The 13461-nt window shown below is 33.6% G+C and overlaps 1 protein-coding gene across 1 annotated transcript; it reads right to left on the bottom strand.

Annotated features, from left to right (window-relative positions):
- Positions 1–6238: 6238 nt before the first annotated feature.
- LOC112026251 (MDIS1-interacting receptor like kinase 2-like) lies at positions 6239–10537 on the bottom strand. Its single transcript, XM_024058935.2, has 2 exons — positions 7023–10537; positions 6239–6796 (listed from the first exon to the last, which is right to left on the bottom strand). The coding sequence occupies exons 1-2, from the start codon at positions 9634–9636 to the stop codon at positions 6423–6425; spliced, it is 2988 nt and encodes a 995-aa protein (XP_023914703.2). The 5' UTR covers positions 9637–10537; the 3' UTR covers positions 6239–6422.
- Positions 10538–13461: the final 2924 nt, after the last annotated feature.

Below are 13461 nucleotides of genomic sequence, written 5' to 3' on the forward strand. Positions count from 1 at the left end.
CAGTTTTTAGTACTTTTTTCAATGGTTTCAACCATCGAAAATAGCCAAATTTCTTGTAGTGATTTTACTATCTTCTTATTTATTTATTTTTATTTTATTTGGGCAAAGGAAATACATTAAATTAATAAAAGAAAAAAGACAAATTTAAAGTTCAAACAATAAACTAACGCAATACTTCAAAAATACGTACCCAATTCTTATGCAAAATTCTTTGTTTAATTTTTACTTTTTAAAATCATGATGATCGTTTGAAAAGTCTAATATGAAGCAACATCAATTATAAATTGTATTTTTAACAATACATTATTTTAGATTTCTTAATTATAGCCTATGTTCTTAATTAGAATCCCAGTCCATTTTTTTTTTTTATATATAAAAAAAGTTAACAAAAAAAGTACAAGATTAGCCATAAAAAAAAAAATAGACAGCATCTACGGTCATAAAATTGGGTTATTTCACCAATTTTTTAAATATTTTTTAACGGGTGTATTTGGCGGTAAATATTGCACACCTTTTTGAGAGAGTCAACCTAGGTGTATAAATAGGTTTTTAATTGTGGTAGAAGCAGTTTTCTCAGCAGAAGGTATTGAAGATTGTAAATAGGAAGATAATTGGGTTTTACTACTAATCTTATAAGTTGTACATTCAAAAACACAGAATGCATTGACGAAAACATACATAACTTCTTGTAAATTCTCAAAGAAGCAAAACTGCTGCGAGACTGTGTACAGAGGAAAATTAAATGTGGTAGAAGTAGTTTTCTCAATCTTAAATTGGTGGAAGAGAAATTAGTTGTATTTTTGTAGGAGTAGGAAGCTGAAAGTAGTGGGAAGTTGTTGATTTGTAGTTGGAAGTTTGTGTGATGTTTTGTGTTTTATTACTAAAGTACAATGCATCTTGCATTACCCAATGAGGATGCTCTTATAACCATTATTTTTAGAGCAAATTATATTTCCCTTCCTTGAGGTTTAGGAAAATGACACTCAATCCAAAACTTGATAAGAGAAAACACTCTTCTCCCTTTAAATTTGAAAAAAAAAAACTCACCACTTCTGTTAATATTAGTAACAGAATATTCTAACTTTTTAAAAGATTCTTTTTACTAACTTTTTACCAAAGTTTAACCATGGCTAATAAAAAGAGCATTTACATAAAATAAAATAAAATAAAAAATAAAAAGAGTATATATAAAACATGTTGCTTAAGCGAATTTTTTAGTCTCTTCTAGCACCTTTCCAATTGATATTGTCAAAAATTGATGATCCTCTTAGATTTTTTAATTGCACCTCTCACCAACACTTTGGGTCAAAATTTATGCGATAAAACAATTTGTCGATGCTTTCAAGTTTTTATTGTTTAAAAATGAGTTGTTAGGCTTGTCACAAAATGATCTAAACTTAATAAATGGATTTTGCTAAGCCTGGGTTCATTTGGGGAGTTCGGCCCACCACTCAAAAATCAAGGCTTCCCTTGATTGCTTGTGAGGTAGCCGAAGATCCAACACCTGAAAATGCCAAGAGCCCAAGACCCAAAAAAAGGAATTATTTTAAGACTTGGAACTTCCTCACCAACCCAAAAAGAAGGAATTATTTTAAGACTTGGAACTTCCACCCTAAATAAAGTTATTGTTTGCTAAAGATGTACTGGAGTTAGTTAATATTATATATAGAGTTATCACTTAACTTAAAAGAGTTAAGCTCGTGAGTTTAGGTCTAATAATATTATATTAACTACATAATCTTCTCATTAGTATCTATTGTGTGACTTCGTTACCTAATCAACCACACCATTTACACATGAACATTATAACAAATCTTTCTCTTCATGTGTGAGTCTTCTAGCTACCAAGTAACCTGTGGAACTTTAGTTAGTTTCGCCTTTGAACTTAAACTTTTTTCTTAGAATTCCAAGTGTGATGCATTAGAGCATCCGCAGCCAGATTTTATATCTTATCTTATTTTACCATCTTAAAAATCTACTTTATCAATTATACCATACCATTTACAATATACTCAACATCTCAAAATTATATTTTCCTATTCTACTCATTAAAATAATATATTTACGTAATAAAATATATTTTTTGTTTTCTTGTTTTTTCTCAATTTTCTCCCCCACGGGCGTCATCCTCCATTCCTTTCCTTTTCACTTTCTTCCAGCCTCCTTCTCCAAATCCATCATCCATATCAACCCAACTCCTCCTCACAACTCCTCCATCATCCATATCAACAACCCAGATCGGCGAAACAGAAAAGAAAAGAAAAAAAAAAAAAAAAAAAAAAACATTAACCAACAAACCCAGAAATTTATATACCAGAAACCCACAAACCGTTCCACGCCACAAACCCAGAAATTTCTCAAACCCAAAAACCCAGAAAAACCATCCACCGATCTCCGCCACGCCACAGCCACCACAACGCCGATACCAGCAAACCCAAAAAAAAAAAACATATACCAGCAAACCCACACCGGATCACAACGCCACAGCCACCACAGCTCCACCGATCTCCGCCACGCCATAGCCACCACAACACAGATACCAGCAAACCCAAAAAAAAAAAAAAAAAAAAAAAAAAACATATACCAGCAAACCCACACCGGATCACAACGCCACAGCCCCACCGATCTCTCCACCCACCGATCTCCACCATGCCACAGCCACCACAACGCCAATCACATATACTAGCAAACCCAGGAAAAAAAAAAAAAAAAACAATTAACACCCACACCGGATCACAACGCCCTCGCCACCCACCAATCTCCATCGTGCCAATCTCGCCACCCACCGATCTCCACCCCGCCGATCTCCACCACAGGGTGTTGGGTCTAAAGAGAGCAGATGAGAAAGAAAGAAGGAAGAGAGAGAAAAGAAAGAGAAAAAATGAGGGAGGAGAGAGAAATGGCCGGGTTAAAAGGAGAGAGGAGAGAGAAATGAGAGTATTAAATTTTTTTTTTTTTTTTTTTTACAATTCAGCTACAGTATCATCTTACATTTGAGATGGTACTGTAGCTATATCTCAAATTTTTTTTAGCATTTTAGCATATGGCCTTCCAGTTGCTAGCCTTTTTTTGGGCTTGTATGCCAAATGTGCTTTGCATTTGGCATATAGCCATCCAAATGCGGATGCTCTAGCAACCAATAGTGTGCCATTTACTCGACCATGCTTGGGGCGAAAATGGGAGTTTTCTTTGCACAACTATGAGAGTTACCGATACACAATCACATTGACTCACCACTAATAGAAATTTTTCTCAACCATGGGTGGAGGCATGTGAGTCTTCTTTGTTGCACTCGGTGGAACTCACTAATGAACACTTGCCGTTTAATTATTGGATCTGATAACACTTGTTGGTTAGAAAAACATCTTGGGGAGATCTCTTGAATAATTAATATAACACATAGAATAGGTACACCACCCAACCTAAAAAACTTAAGCCTGTAACCAACATAATGCACAATAACGTCATATATGTATATATATACACACACACACAAAAGTGCACAAATTTTGTCTTGAATTAAGCATCATGTTGTAAATGCCAATTGAGCTAGTGGCATGGGCCATGGGGGTACACAAGCTTCACAGTAATTTAGTTACCACACAAGGAAAATATGTGGGTTTTAGTTGGGCAGCACAATTTTGTCCATCCATTACAAGAAAGAATACAAGTGTTTTCTAGAATTTTTAATTTTTCTTTTTAAAATGAGTAAAGAAAGTTAAATTGGTGGGGAATCCGCAAATATCTTTCCTTCACTCATCGACCATGTTGTAGATGCCTGAAATTGAAAAGTGACATTTATTGTCACATATGTAACATAAGTAGGGAGGTAGTTTTTTCCTACCCATTTACCACTCATCAAGATAATGAGTTAGGTTCTTCTCAAAAAAAAAAAAAAAAAAAAAAAGAAGAAGATAATGGGTTAGGCTAAAACTACTCCCCACATGATGTAATTGCCAAATTACAAGTGGCGTATTTATCAAACTAACATATGAAATAGTTGCGAACTTACGTGTGTAGTTATTTATAAGATTACTATTTGACTCTATGCCAATTATAACTATTAATGATCCGGTTGATCAAGAAATTACTATCTCGATTTTTAGTCTCGTTATTATTATTGAGCCACTGATATCGGAGCTAGAGTGGATATTATTGTTTTTTGAGTGGATACTATTGTTATAATACAAAAAAGAAAAAAGAAAAAAAAGAAACATAGTTTTTAAAATCGCACTAGTTGTTTGAATGGATTAGCTAGAAACAAGCTTGAAAGTTGATTTTTAAATCCTAAATATCCGAATTTTCAAAGAAAAGCTTTAATGATAATAAATAATGGAATTCATGGTATATTATTCATTCATGTCCACAAAATGCTATTGCAATTATGTAATTACTATTGATGACATGATTCATTTTGATAATATATTAAGATAGCTACAACAAAATACAAAGGAAAATAGATTACTTCACCAAAAAAGAAAAAAAAAAGAAAAAAAAAAAGAAAAAAAGGAAAATAGATTACTTATCTTGTTGGGATTGCATCTATAAACTTATCCCAACTCTTGTCTCTCTTTTTTTTTTTTTTTTTTTTTTTTTTTTTTTTTTTTTTTTTTTTTTTTTTTTTTTTTTTTTTTTTTTAATTGCTTAAAGTCATATATATATATATATATATATATATATTTATATATATATTGTCTCTCATAGCAGGGAAGTACACACAAAAAGTGATTTGAATATATGTAGTAGACGTATGATAACTAAGTTTATTATAGATGCAAAGTTCATTAATATGTAAAACAACCCCGCGCATTGCGCGGGTTAAACACTAGTTATATTAACTACCTAATCTCCTCATTAGTACCTATTGTGTGACTTCGTTACCTAATCAACCACACCATTCACACATGAACATTATAACAAATCTTCCTCTTCATGTGTGAGTCTTCTAGCTACCAAGTCACCTGTGGAACTTTAGTTAGTTTCGCCTTTGAACTTAAACTTTTTTCTTAGAATTCCAAGTGTGATGCATTAGCAATACCAATAGTGTGCCATTTACTCGACCATGCTTGGGGCGAAAATGGGAGTTTTCTTTGCACAACTATGAGAGTTACTGATACACAGTCACATTGACTCACCACTAATAGAAAATTTTCTCAACCATGGGTGGAGGCATGTGGGTCTTCTTTGTTGCACTTGATGGAACTCACTAATGAACACTAGCCGTTTAATTATTAGATCTGATAACACTTGTTGGTTAGAAAAACATCTTGAGGAGATTTCTTGAATAATTAATATAACATATAGAATAGATACACCACCCAACCTAAAAAACTTAAGCCTGTAACCAACATAATGCAAAATAACGTCATATATATATATATATATACACACACACACAAAAGTGCACAAATTTTGTCTTGAATTAAGCATCATGTTGTAAATGCCAATTGAGCTAGTGGCATGGGCCATGGGGGTACACAAGCTTCACAGTAATTTAGTTACCAAACAAGGAAAATATATGGGTTTTAGTTGGGCAGCACAATTTTGTCCATCCATTACAAGAAAGAATACAAGTGTTTTCTAGAATTTTTAATTTTTCTTTCTAAAATGAGTAAAGAAAGTTAAATTGGTGGGGAATCCGCAAATATCTTTCCTTCACTCATCGACCATGTTGTAGATGCCTGAAATTGAAAAGTGACATTTTTTGTCACATATGTAACATAAGTAGGGAGGTAGTTTTTTCCTACCCATTTACCACTCATCAAGATAATGAGTTAGGTTCTTCTCAAAAAGAAAAAAAGAAAAAAAAAGGGTAATGGGTTCGGCTAAAACTACTCCCCACATGATGTAATTGCCAAATTACAAATGGCGTATTTATCAAACTAACATATGAAATAGTTGCAAACTTACGTGTGTAGTTATTTATAAGATTACTATTTGACTCTATGCCAATTATAACTATTAATGATCCGGTTGATCAAGAAATTATTATCTCGATTTTTAGTCTCGTTATTATTATTGAGCCACTGATATCGGACCTAGAGTGGATATTATTGTTTTTTGAGTGGATATTATTGTTATAATACAAAAAAAAAAAAAAAAAAAAAAAAAAAAAAAAAAAAAAAAAAAATAATTTTCAAAGAAAAGCTTTAATGATAATAAATAATGGAATTCATGGTATATTATTCATTCATGTCCACAAAATGCTATTGCAATTATGTAATTACTATTGATGACATGATTCATTTTGATAATATATTAAGATAGCTACAACAAAATACAAAGGAAAATAGATTACTTCACCAAAAAAAAAGAAAAAAAGAAAAAGGAAAATAGATTACTTATCTTGTTGGGATTGCATCTATAAACTTATCCCAACTCTTGTCTCTCTCTCTTTTTTTTTTCTTTCTTTCTTTTTAGAATTATTTCTCTATAACATAAATTTCTTGATTCATCAACTGCCGCATTGAAATTTCAGCAAGGGGCTTGGGCAATTGTGACCTTTGAACAGAAATCTCCTGTGATACTTGTTTCATTGTGGGGCGGGATTTGGGATTGGAACGTAGGCCTGCCAATGCTATCGTTACAACTAGAACCACACTTTGAGCAATTGTTTGGTTGATATGAGGTGAGAGGCGAGGGTCTAAGACATCTTTCAGCATGATATGTTGAGTGGATGATGATGCCAATGAGGAAATAAGCTCTCCTGGATGCCTTCCCATTATTGTTTCTAGCACCACTACACTGAAGCTGTAGACATCACATTTTTCATTCACAACCATGGTGTAAGCAAGTTCTAAAACACAAAAAAATAAAGTGTGAGCAAAACAATACTACTCGGAAGATGTAACTTGTTAGCAATATTCTACTATTGTATGACAGTTAGCCAGCAACTTGGGAACATATTGGCAATTTGATCTTTCTAGTAAATATGTGAGCATATGATCAATAATTAATATCATGTTTTTTTGACAGTGTGTGTGTGTGTGTTTGTGTATGTAAAATAAAAATAAAAAAATTACCTGGGGCAATATATCCATAGGTGCCAGCAAGTGTGGTTAAATTGGAGGAATTAGGATTTAAGGGTCTAGCTATACCAAAATCTGCAACAATTGCCTCAAATTCCAAGTTTAGTAAAATGTTGTTGGTAGTTAGGTCTCGATGGACAATTGTTGGAATGCAATCATGATGCAAGTATGATAAAGCATTTGCTATGCCTTTAATGATGTTCACACGTTTCTTCCAATTCAACTCCTTGGCTTCAATGTCATTGCTTAGGACATAAAATAAGCTTCCTCTTTCAATGTATTCATAAATCAAAAACATGCATCTTTTGTGTAGACAGAACCCATAAAGCTTTACAATGTTACGGTGACGAATTTCAGACAAGACTTTGGCTTCATTTTTGAAACTCTTGTCAAAAGATGGCTCATCGGCCTCTAAACGATGAAGTTTTTTAAGGGCAACAACTTTTCCACTAGGTAAGTTAGCTTTGTAAACGCTACCATAACCACCGGTTCCAATACAATATTTGATGTCGAAGTCCTCTGTTGCTATAATGATGTCTTCAAATGCAATATTTCCATCATAATTCCATATTGAGAATAAATCTCCAGTCCTCATTGCATTAGACTCATGTTGTTTGTTCCTAATTTCCTTTCGACGAGTGAGGAAAGCAATTCTAATTCCAATAATTCCAATCAATAAGAATCCAAGGATAACTGTGAAAAGAATAATTGTATTAGTCCTACTTGAGAATTTCTTAATCCTTGCGGAGCAATTACGTAATCCTGAGATGTGATCAGAGCATAAATTCGTGTTGCCTAGAACCGCCTCAAGTGTATTATATATCCCAAAACTATCTGGGATTGGACCTTCCAAAGAGTTGTAAGACAAATTCATTTCGTATAGTGAACCAAAAGTTCTGGGAATGTTACCAGTGAGATTATTAAAGCTGAGATCCAAGTGCTCTAAGAAACGGAGGTCCCCAAGGGTAGGGGGTATTTTTCCACTAAACAAGTTGTGACTGAGGTCGATGGTAGTTAATTTATATGAGTAAGAAAGATTAGGCGGAATGCTTCCATAAAATTGGTTATGGCTCAAAAACAATTCCCTCAAAGAATAGCACTCATAAAATGGGAATAATTCGCTCAGATTGTTGTGGGACAGATCCAGAACAGAAATTGCGTTTGAGGAAAAACAATTGCCTGAAAGTTTGTTCAAGGAAAGATTAAGATATCGCAATTGGGCTAACTGACTAAGCTCCTGCGGAATGATTCCAGATATATTGTTACTTGATAGATCCAACTTTTCTAAAAATAGCAAATCTGCAATCGTTGAATTTATGGAACCATTTATTTTATTTGAATGAATGTCCAGATATCTTAAATTGGTTGAATGACCCAGGTATGGAGGAATTGAACCAACTAAATTATTAACACTAAAATTCAGAAACACCAATTCGGTCAAGCTCCCTATAGTTGAAGGGATTAGGCCAGCAAGGTTATTATTATGGAGATCCAAGTGCCTCAGCTTTCTCATGTTTCCTATTTCTAGGGGAATGGAGCCATTGATTTGGTTGGAAGCAAGAGAGAGAAGGGTCAAGTTTGTCAAACAACCCAAAGTACGAGGAAGTGGGCCAATGAGCAAGTTATTAACACTAAAATCCAGAAACACCACTTCGGTCAAGCTCCCTATAGTTGACGGGATTAGGCCAGCAAGGCTATTATTATGGAGATCCAAGTCCCTCAGCTTTCTCATGTTTCCTATTTCTAGGGGAATGGAGCCATTGATTTGGTTGGAAGCAAGAGAGAGAAGGGTCAAGTTTGTCAAACAACCCAAAGTACGAGGAAGTGGACCAATGAGCAAGTTATGTGAAAGGTTTAGAGAAACCACATTTTTCAGGTTTCCAATTTTTGAAGAAATAGGACCAAAAAGATTGTTTGTACCCAAATGCAGAACTATCAAATTTTTCAGATTATAAATTTCAGAAGGGATAGTACCATTGATTTGATTTGAATGTAAATCAAAATGAGTGAGACAAGTCAAAAGACCAAGAGTTGAAGGGATTGTACCACTGAAGTAATTTCCACCCAGGTATAATTCAACAAGGCTACTCAGGTTTCCCAATTGTAAGGGAATTGGACCGCTCATTTGATTGAAAGAAATATCAAGCTTCTCTAACAGAGTGAGTTTTGCGAGTGAGAGAGGTAGTTCACCTAAAAGATAATTCCCAGATAAGTTAAGATGAGTGAGTTTAGAAACACTACCAATTTCTGGTGGGATGCTCCTGTATAGCCCCATTCCTGCTAGTTTGAATCGGACCAAATTTGGGAATGAAGAGAAGCTGAAATTGCTTAACTGGACTCTATTATGCGGTTCTGTATAGTTTAAGTTGATCTCTATCACGCTTCCACCATCATTGCAAACGATACCGTCCCACTTGCAAAGATTTGAGGTTGTTTCTTCATTCCACCACCACCACAGAGTCTGGTTCAGAGCCTTTGCTTCTTGGGCTAGTGGCGGTGATTGAAGTTTTGCAATGGTAGAAGTATTCGCGCTACCCACACGGCTTAAGATTATGATAGTAGTAATCCAAACTAATATCACAAGGGAAATGGAAACAGAGGATGGCATGTTTAGTGGATAACTGGCGATCGTTTTAGTTCAATACAATTTTACTAAGCAAAATAATTGATTATTCCGATTGCAAATAGTTCATTTAGATTTTATACAATTGTCGCATGGAGGGAGCGGTCTTGAATCTCCAGTCTCTTGCTGCTTGTGGGACCCACGAGAGCTTGGAAAAAAATGCGATTGCCGTGTGGAATCTTTTTATCAACAAACAGTACAGTCAATAAAAGTAGAGATCCCTCTTCCTCGAAATTTCCTCCATGAAATTTTCCACCAAGGGTGTATCACACGTTCTGTATTTTCCACAAAGAGAGAAAGTCATGTGCGAACATCTTTATCATTGTAGCTTCTATGCTCTCTCCTTGAGCTTTAAAAAAAAAAAAAAAAAAAAAAAAGGTGGAAATGCCCAATTCTGAAATGAAAAGAGACATAAAAAGAATTTGTAAGGAAACAACGAGTTGTAGAGACTCAGCAAAGTCAGAACCACAGAATAGAAAGTGTAAATGCCCAATTCTGAAATGAAACAAGTAGTTTTTTGGCCTGAAAAAGTTGAGGAATTTGAAAAAAAAAAAAAACCCTATAGAAAAACTAGACTGTGAAACTGTTACTCATGACAATAGAAGAAAGGAAACAGAGCAACATAATGAGGTGGTAGGGACTTCTGATGTTTTAGCAGTTGAATCTCAGTGGATTTGCATAACAGGCAGTTCTTTAAACATCAAGTGTGGTTCACAGATTGTTTTTAATAGTCATGTGATTGGTAAAAAGTACTTGGAAAATCTAAAGCTAATTGATATTTCAAAACTCAGCAAAGCCGCCTGAATTGAATGCTTATTTTTGTTCTGTTCTAGTCTTTTCTTTTCTTGTCTTTTCTGTTCTAGTCTTAAGGTGATTATAATTTGTCTTAAGGCGAAGAAGTGGCTATCTCTCAAATTTTTAACCACTAAGAATATTGCACACAATAAATTTGAGTAAAAAAATAGTATGGGCAATTCTTTATCATTGAATCCTTAAGAGTAGAACAGATTTTCTTTTCATATAAAACCTTTAGCAAAGGAAGATTCTCTTATTCTTCTCTTCAAAACTAGTTTTGATTTGAAAGTTGTTTTATTATTATTATTATTATTATTATTATTGTGGGGTTAGGATTTGTGACCCAAGCCCAAAACAATAAATTTGTAAAGCGTGGATGATAGAGCTAGGTTGATTATGGAATTAACAATGATTGGTTACAACCTCCAAGTATAAACCAGCAGAAAGATACACGTAAAGCCGAAATGAATTGAAGTCCGAAGAGGTTCATGTTAAATTGAGTAGTGATTTCAGTTCTTAGAGCTACAGTAAAGCCTCTCTCCCTTTCCTATCGTATATTTTCCTCTCCCCCTTTTATCAAGAGCCCTTCTTCTTTATATAGCATCCTTCCCCATCATCCCCATCGTTCACTTGTTCTTCATCTGGGTACCTACTTGAATGTATGCCATGTCATGTATCTTCTTTAACTTTTTGTGAGTGGCAGTAGCTGAGGTTACACTGTTCAGGAGTTTTCTCCACATAAACGCAGCCAGAAAAGTTGCTGCAATGCATTTAATACGGTGGTAGCAGCTTTTCCTTTAGATATTTCTTCGTTCTTATTATCTCCAGACATACTCAGAGCTTATCTTTATCATTGGGGTTGCTAGGAAGATCATTCGGACTTTTCACACGTTTGATTAATCAAGACTATTCGTATCCAAGGAGTAAGACCTTTTCGAACCGCTGGTGACCTTTTCGGATTGTACTCCTCCTTCGTTTCTAGGTATCTTTCTTCCAGATGGACTCCATCTCAACCGGTTCCTTCTCTTTGGACACACAGTAATCCCCAAATAGGACTTTGGGCTCAATATATAAGTTTGAGTTTCTACCCTCCACAATTATTATTATTATTATCAAGATTTGAAAGTTTCAAGGATATAAGTTAGAGAGAAACGCATGAAAAAAAATTTAGGCTTTTGTGTATTAATCAAAGCTCTTCAAAAGATTGGTGCTTTGATGTTCAAAGGAGTGTACCTATATTTATAGTGCTGTTTAAGGAGTTTGATATGATTTAGCCATCTGTTTAATTATTTCAATTGTAAATATGTNTAGAGGGAGTCCAAACCCCTCCAAACTCCTCCAAACCCCTCCCCCTCATTCTTTAAAAAACTTCCAAACAAGGTAATTGCATTACTCTCCCTCCCTCTACTCTACTCCCCCTCCTTTTTTAAACATCCAAACATGCCATAAATGCCCAATTCTGAAATGAAACAAGGAGTTTTTTGGCCTGAAAAAGTTGAGGAATTCGAAAAACAAACCCCTCTAGAAAATCTAGATTGTGCAACTGTTACTCATGACAATAGAAAGGAAACAGAGCAACATAATGAGGTGGTAGGGACTTCTGATGTTTTAGCAGTTGAATCTCAGAGGATTTGCATAACAGGCGGTTCTTTAAACGTCAAGTGTGTTTCACAAATTGTTTTTAATAGTCATGTGATTGGTAAAAAGAACTTGGCAAATCTAAAGCTAATTGATATTTCAAAACTCAGCAAAGCCGCGTGAATTGAATGCTTATTTTTGTTTTGTTCTAGTCTTTTCTTTTCTTTTTCTTTTTCTTTTTTTGCTGAATGTCCTTCTATTCTAGTCTTAAGGTGATTATAATTTGCCAAAATATTCTCATTAAATTGTTAAAATTAAAAGTAATTTTGAGTCCTCTAATTATTAAGTAAAGTTCAATTTGGTGACCATACTATTAACTATTAAGTGTGCTAATTTAGAACCTCATCATCAATTTCACTTTTGGTTCTCCTTTATGTTTAAATTTTAACAAAATTAACTATTTAAATTTATTTGATTTTGAAATTTTATACTTTTCATAATAACCATATAACACGTCTCATTTTTCACAATAATTTATTTCATTAAATTTAAACAAAAGGGGGAAATTTAAGGGCAAAATTTACTTGGCTTCAAAATTTAGGGAGACTAATTCATATAATTAATAGTTGATGGTGATCTTGACACAATATTTAAAGAAACAAATTAATAATTTAACCTTAAAATTATCAAAGTACATAAATAAAAATCATTAAATTTGGCATAGTGAGTATAAAAATAGGAATGGCGAAGAAGTGGCTATCTCTCAAATTTTTAACCATTAAGAATATTGCACACAATAAATTTGAGTAAAAAAATAGTATGGGCAACTCTTATCATTGAATCCTTAAGAGTAGAACAGATTTTCTTTTCATATAAAACCTTCAGCAAAGGAAGATTCTCTTATTTTTCTCTTCAAATCTAGTTTTGATTTGAAAGTTGTTTTATTATTATTATTATTATTATTATTATTATTATTATTATCAAGATTTGAAAGTTTCAAGGATATAAGTTAGAGAGAAACGCATGAAAAAAAAAAAATTAGGCTTTTGTGTATTAATCGAAGCTCTTCAAAAGTTTGGTGCTTTGATGTCAAAGGAGTGTACCTATATTTATAGGGCTGTTTAAGGAGTTCGATATGATTTAGCCATCTATTTAATTATTTCAATTGTAAATATGTTTAAATAGTTCTAACAAGATTTGCATGTGATGATAATTATCTTAATTTTTTTTTTTTATAATTTAAGATGAATATCAATTAAGTTTAATTTAGTGACATGTAAATTTAAGGTTGGACATTAAATTTAATTGATTAGGCTCTCTTAATAACACATGCATCATCTTCCCAAGAAAAAAATAAAACACATGCATCATTGTAATTTGACCTTTGTATGTGTATTCTAAGTCTGTTCGACGTGACATGTAGAATTTGAGTTGCAA

The sequence above is a fragment of the Quercus suber genome, unplaced genomic scaffold (assembly GCF_002906115.3).
Source record: "Quercus suber isolate HL8 unplaced genomic scaffold, Cork oak 2.0 scaffold_99, whole genome shotgun sequence".
NCBI classification, from domain to species: Eukaryota; Viridiplantae; Streptophyta; class Magnoliopsida; order Fagales; family Fagaceae; genus Quercus; species Quercus suber.

Excerpts from the sequence above, each read along its gene's own strand:
- LOC112026251 (XM_024058935.2), bottom strand. The coding sequence starts at position 9,636 with ATGCCATCCTCTGTTTCCATTTCCCTTGTGATATTAGTTTGGATTACT. Across the intron at positions 6,797-7,022 it reads CTATGGATATATTGCCCCAG|AACTTGCTTACACCATGGTT; the intron begins GTAATTTTTTTA and ends TTTGTGTTTTAG.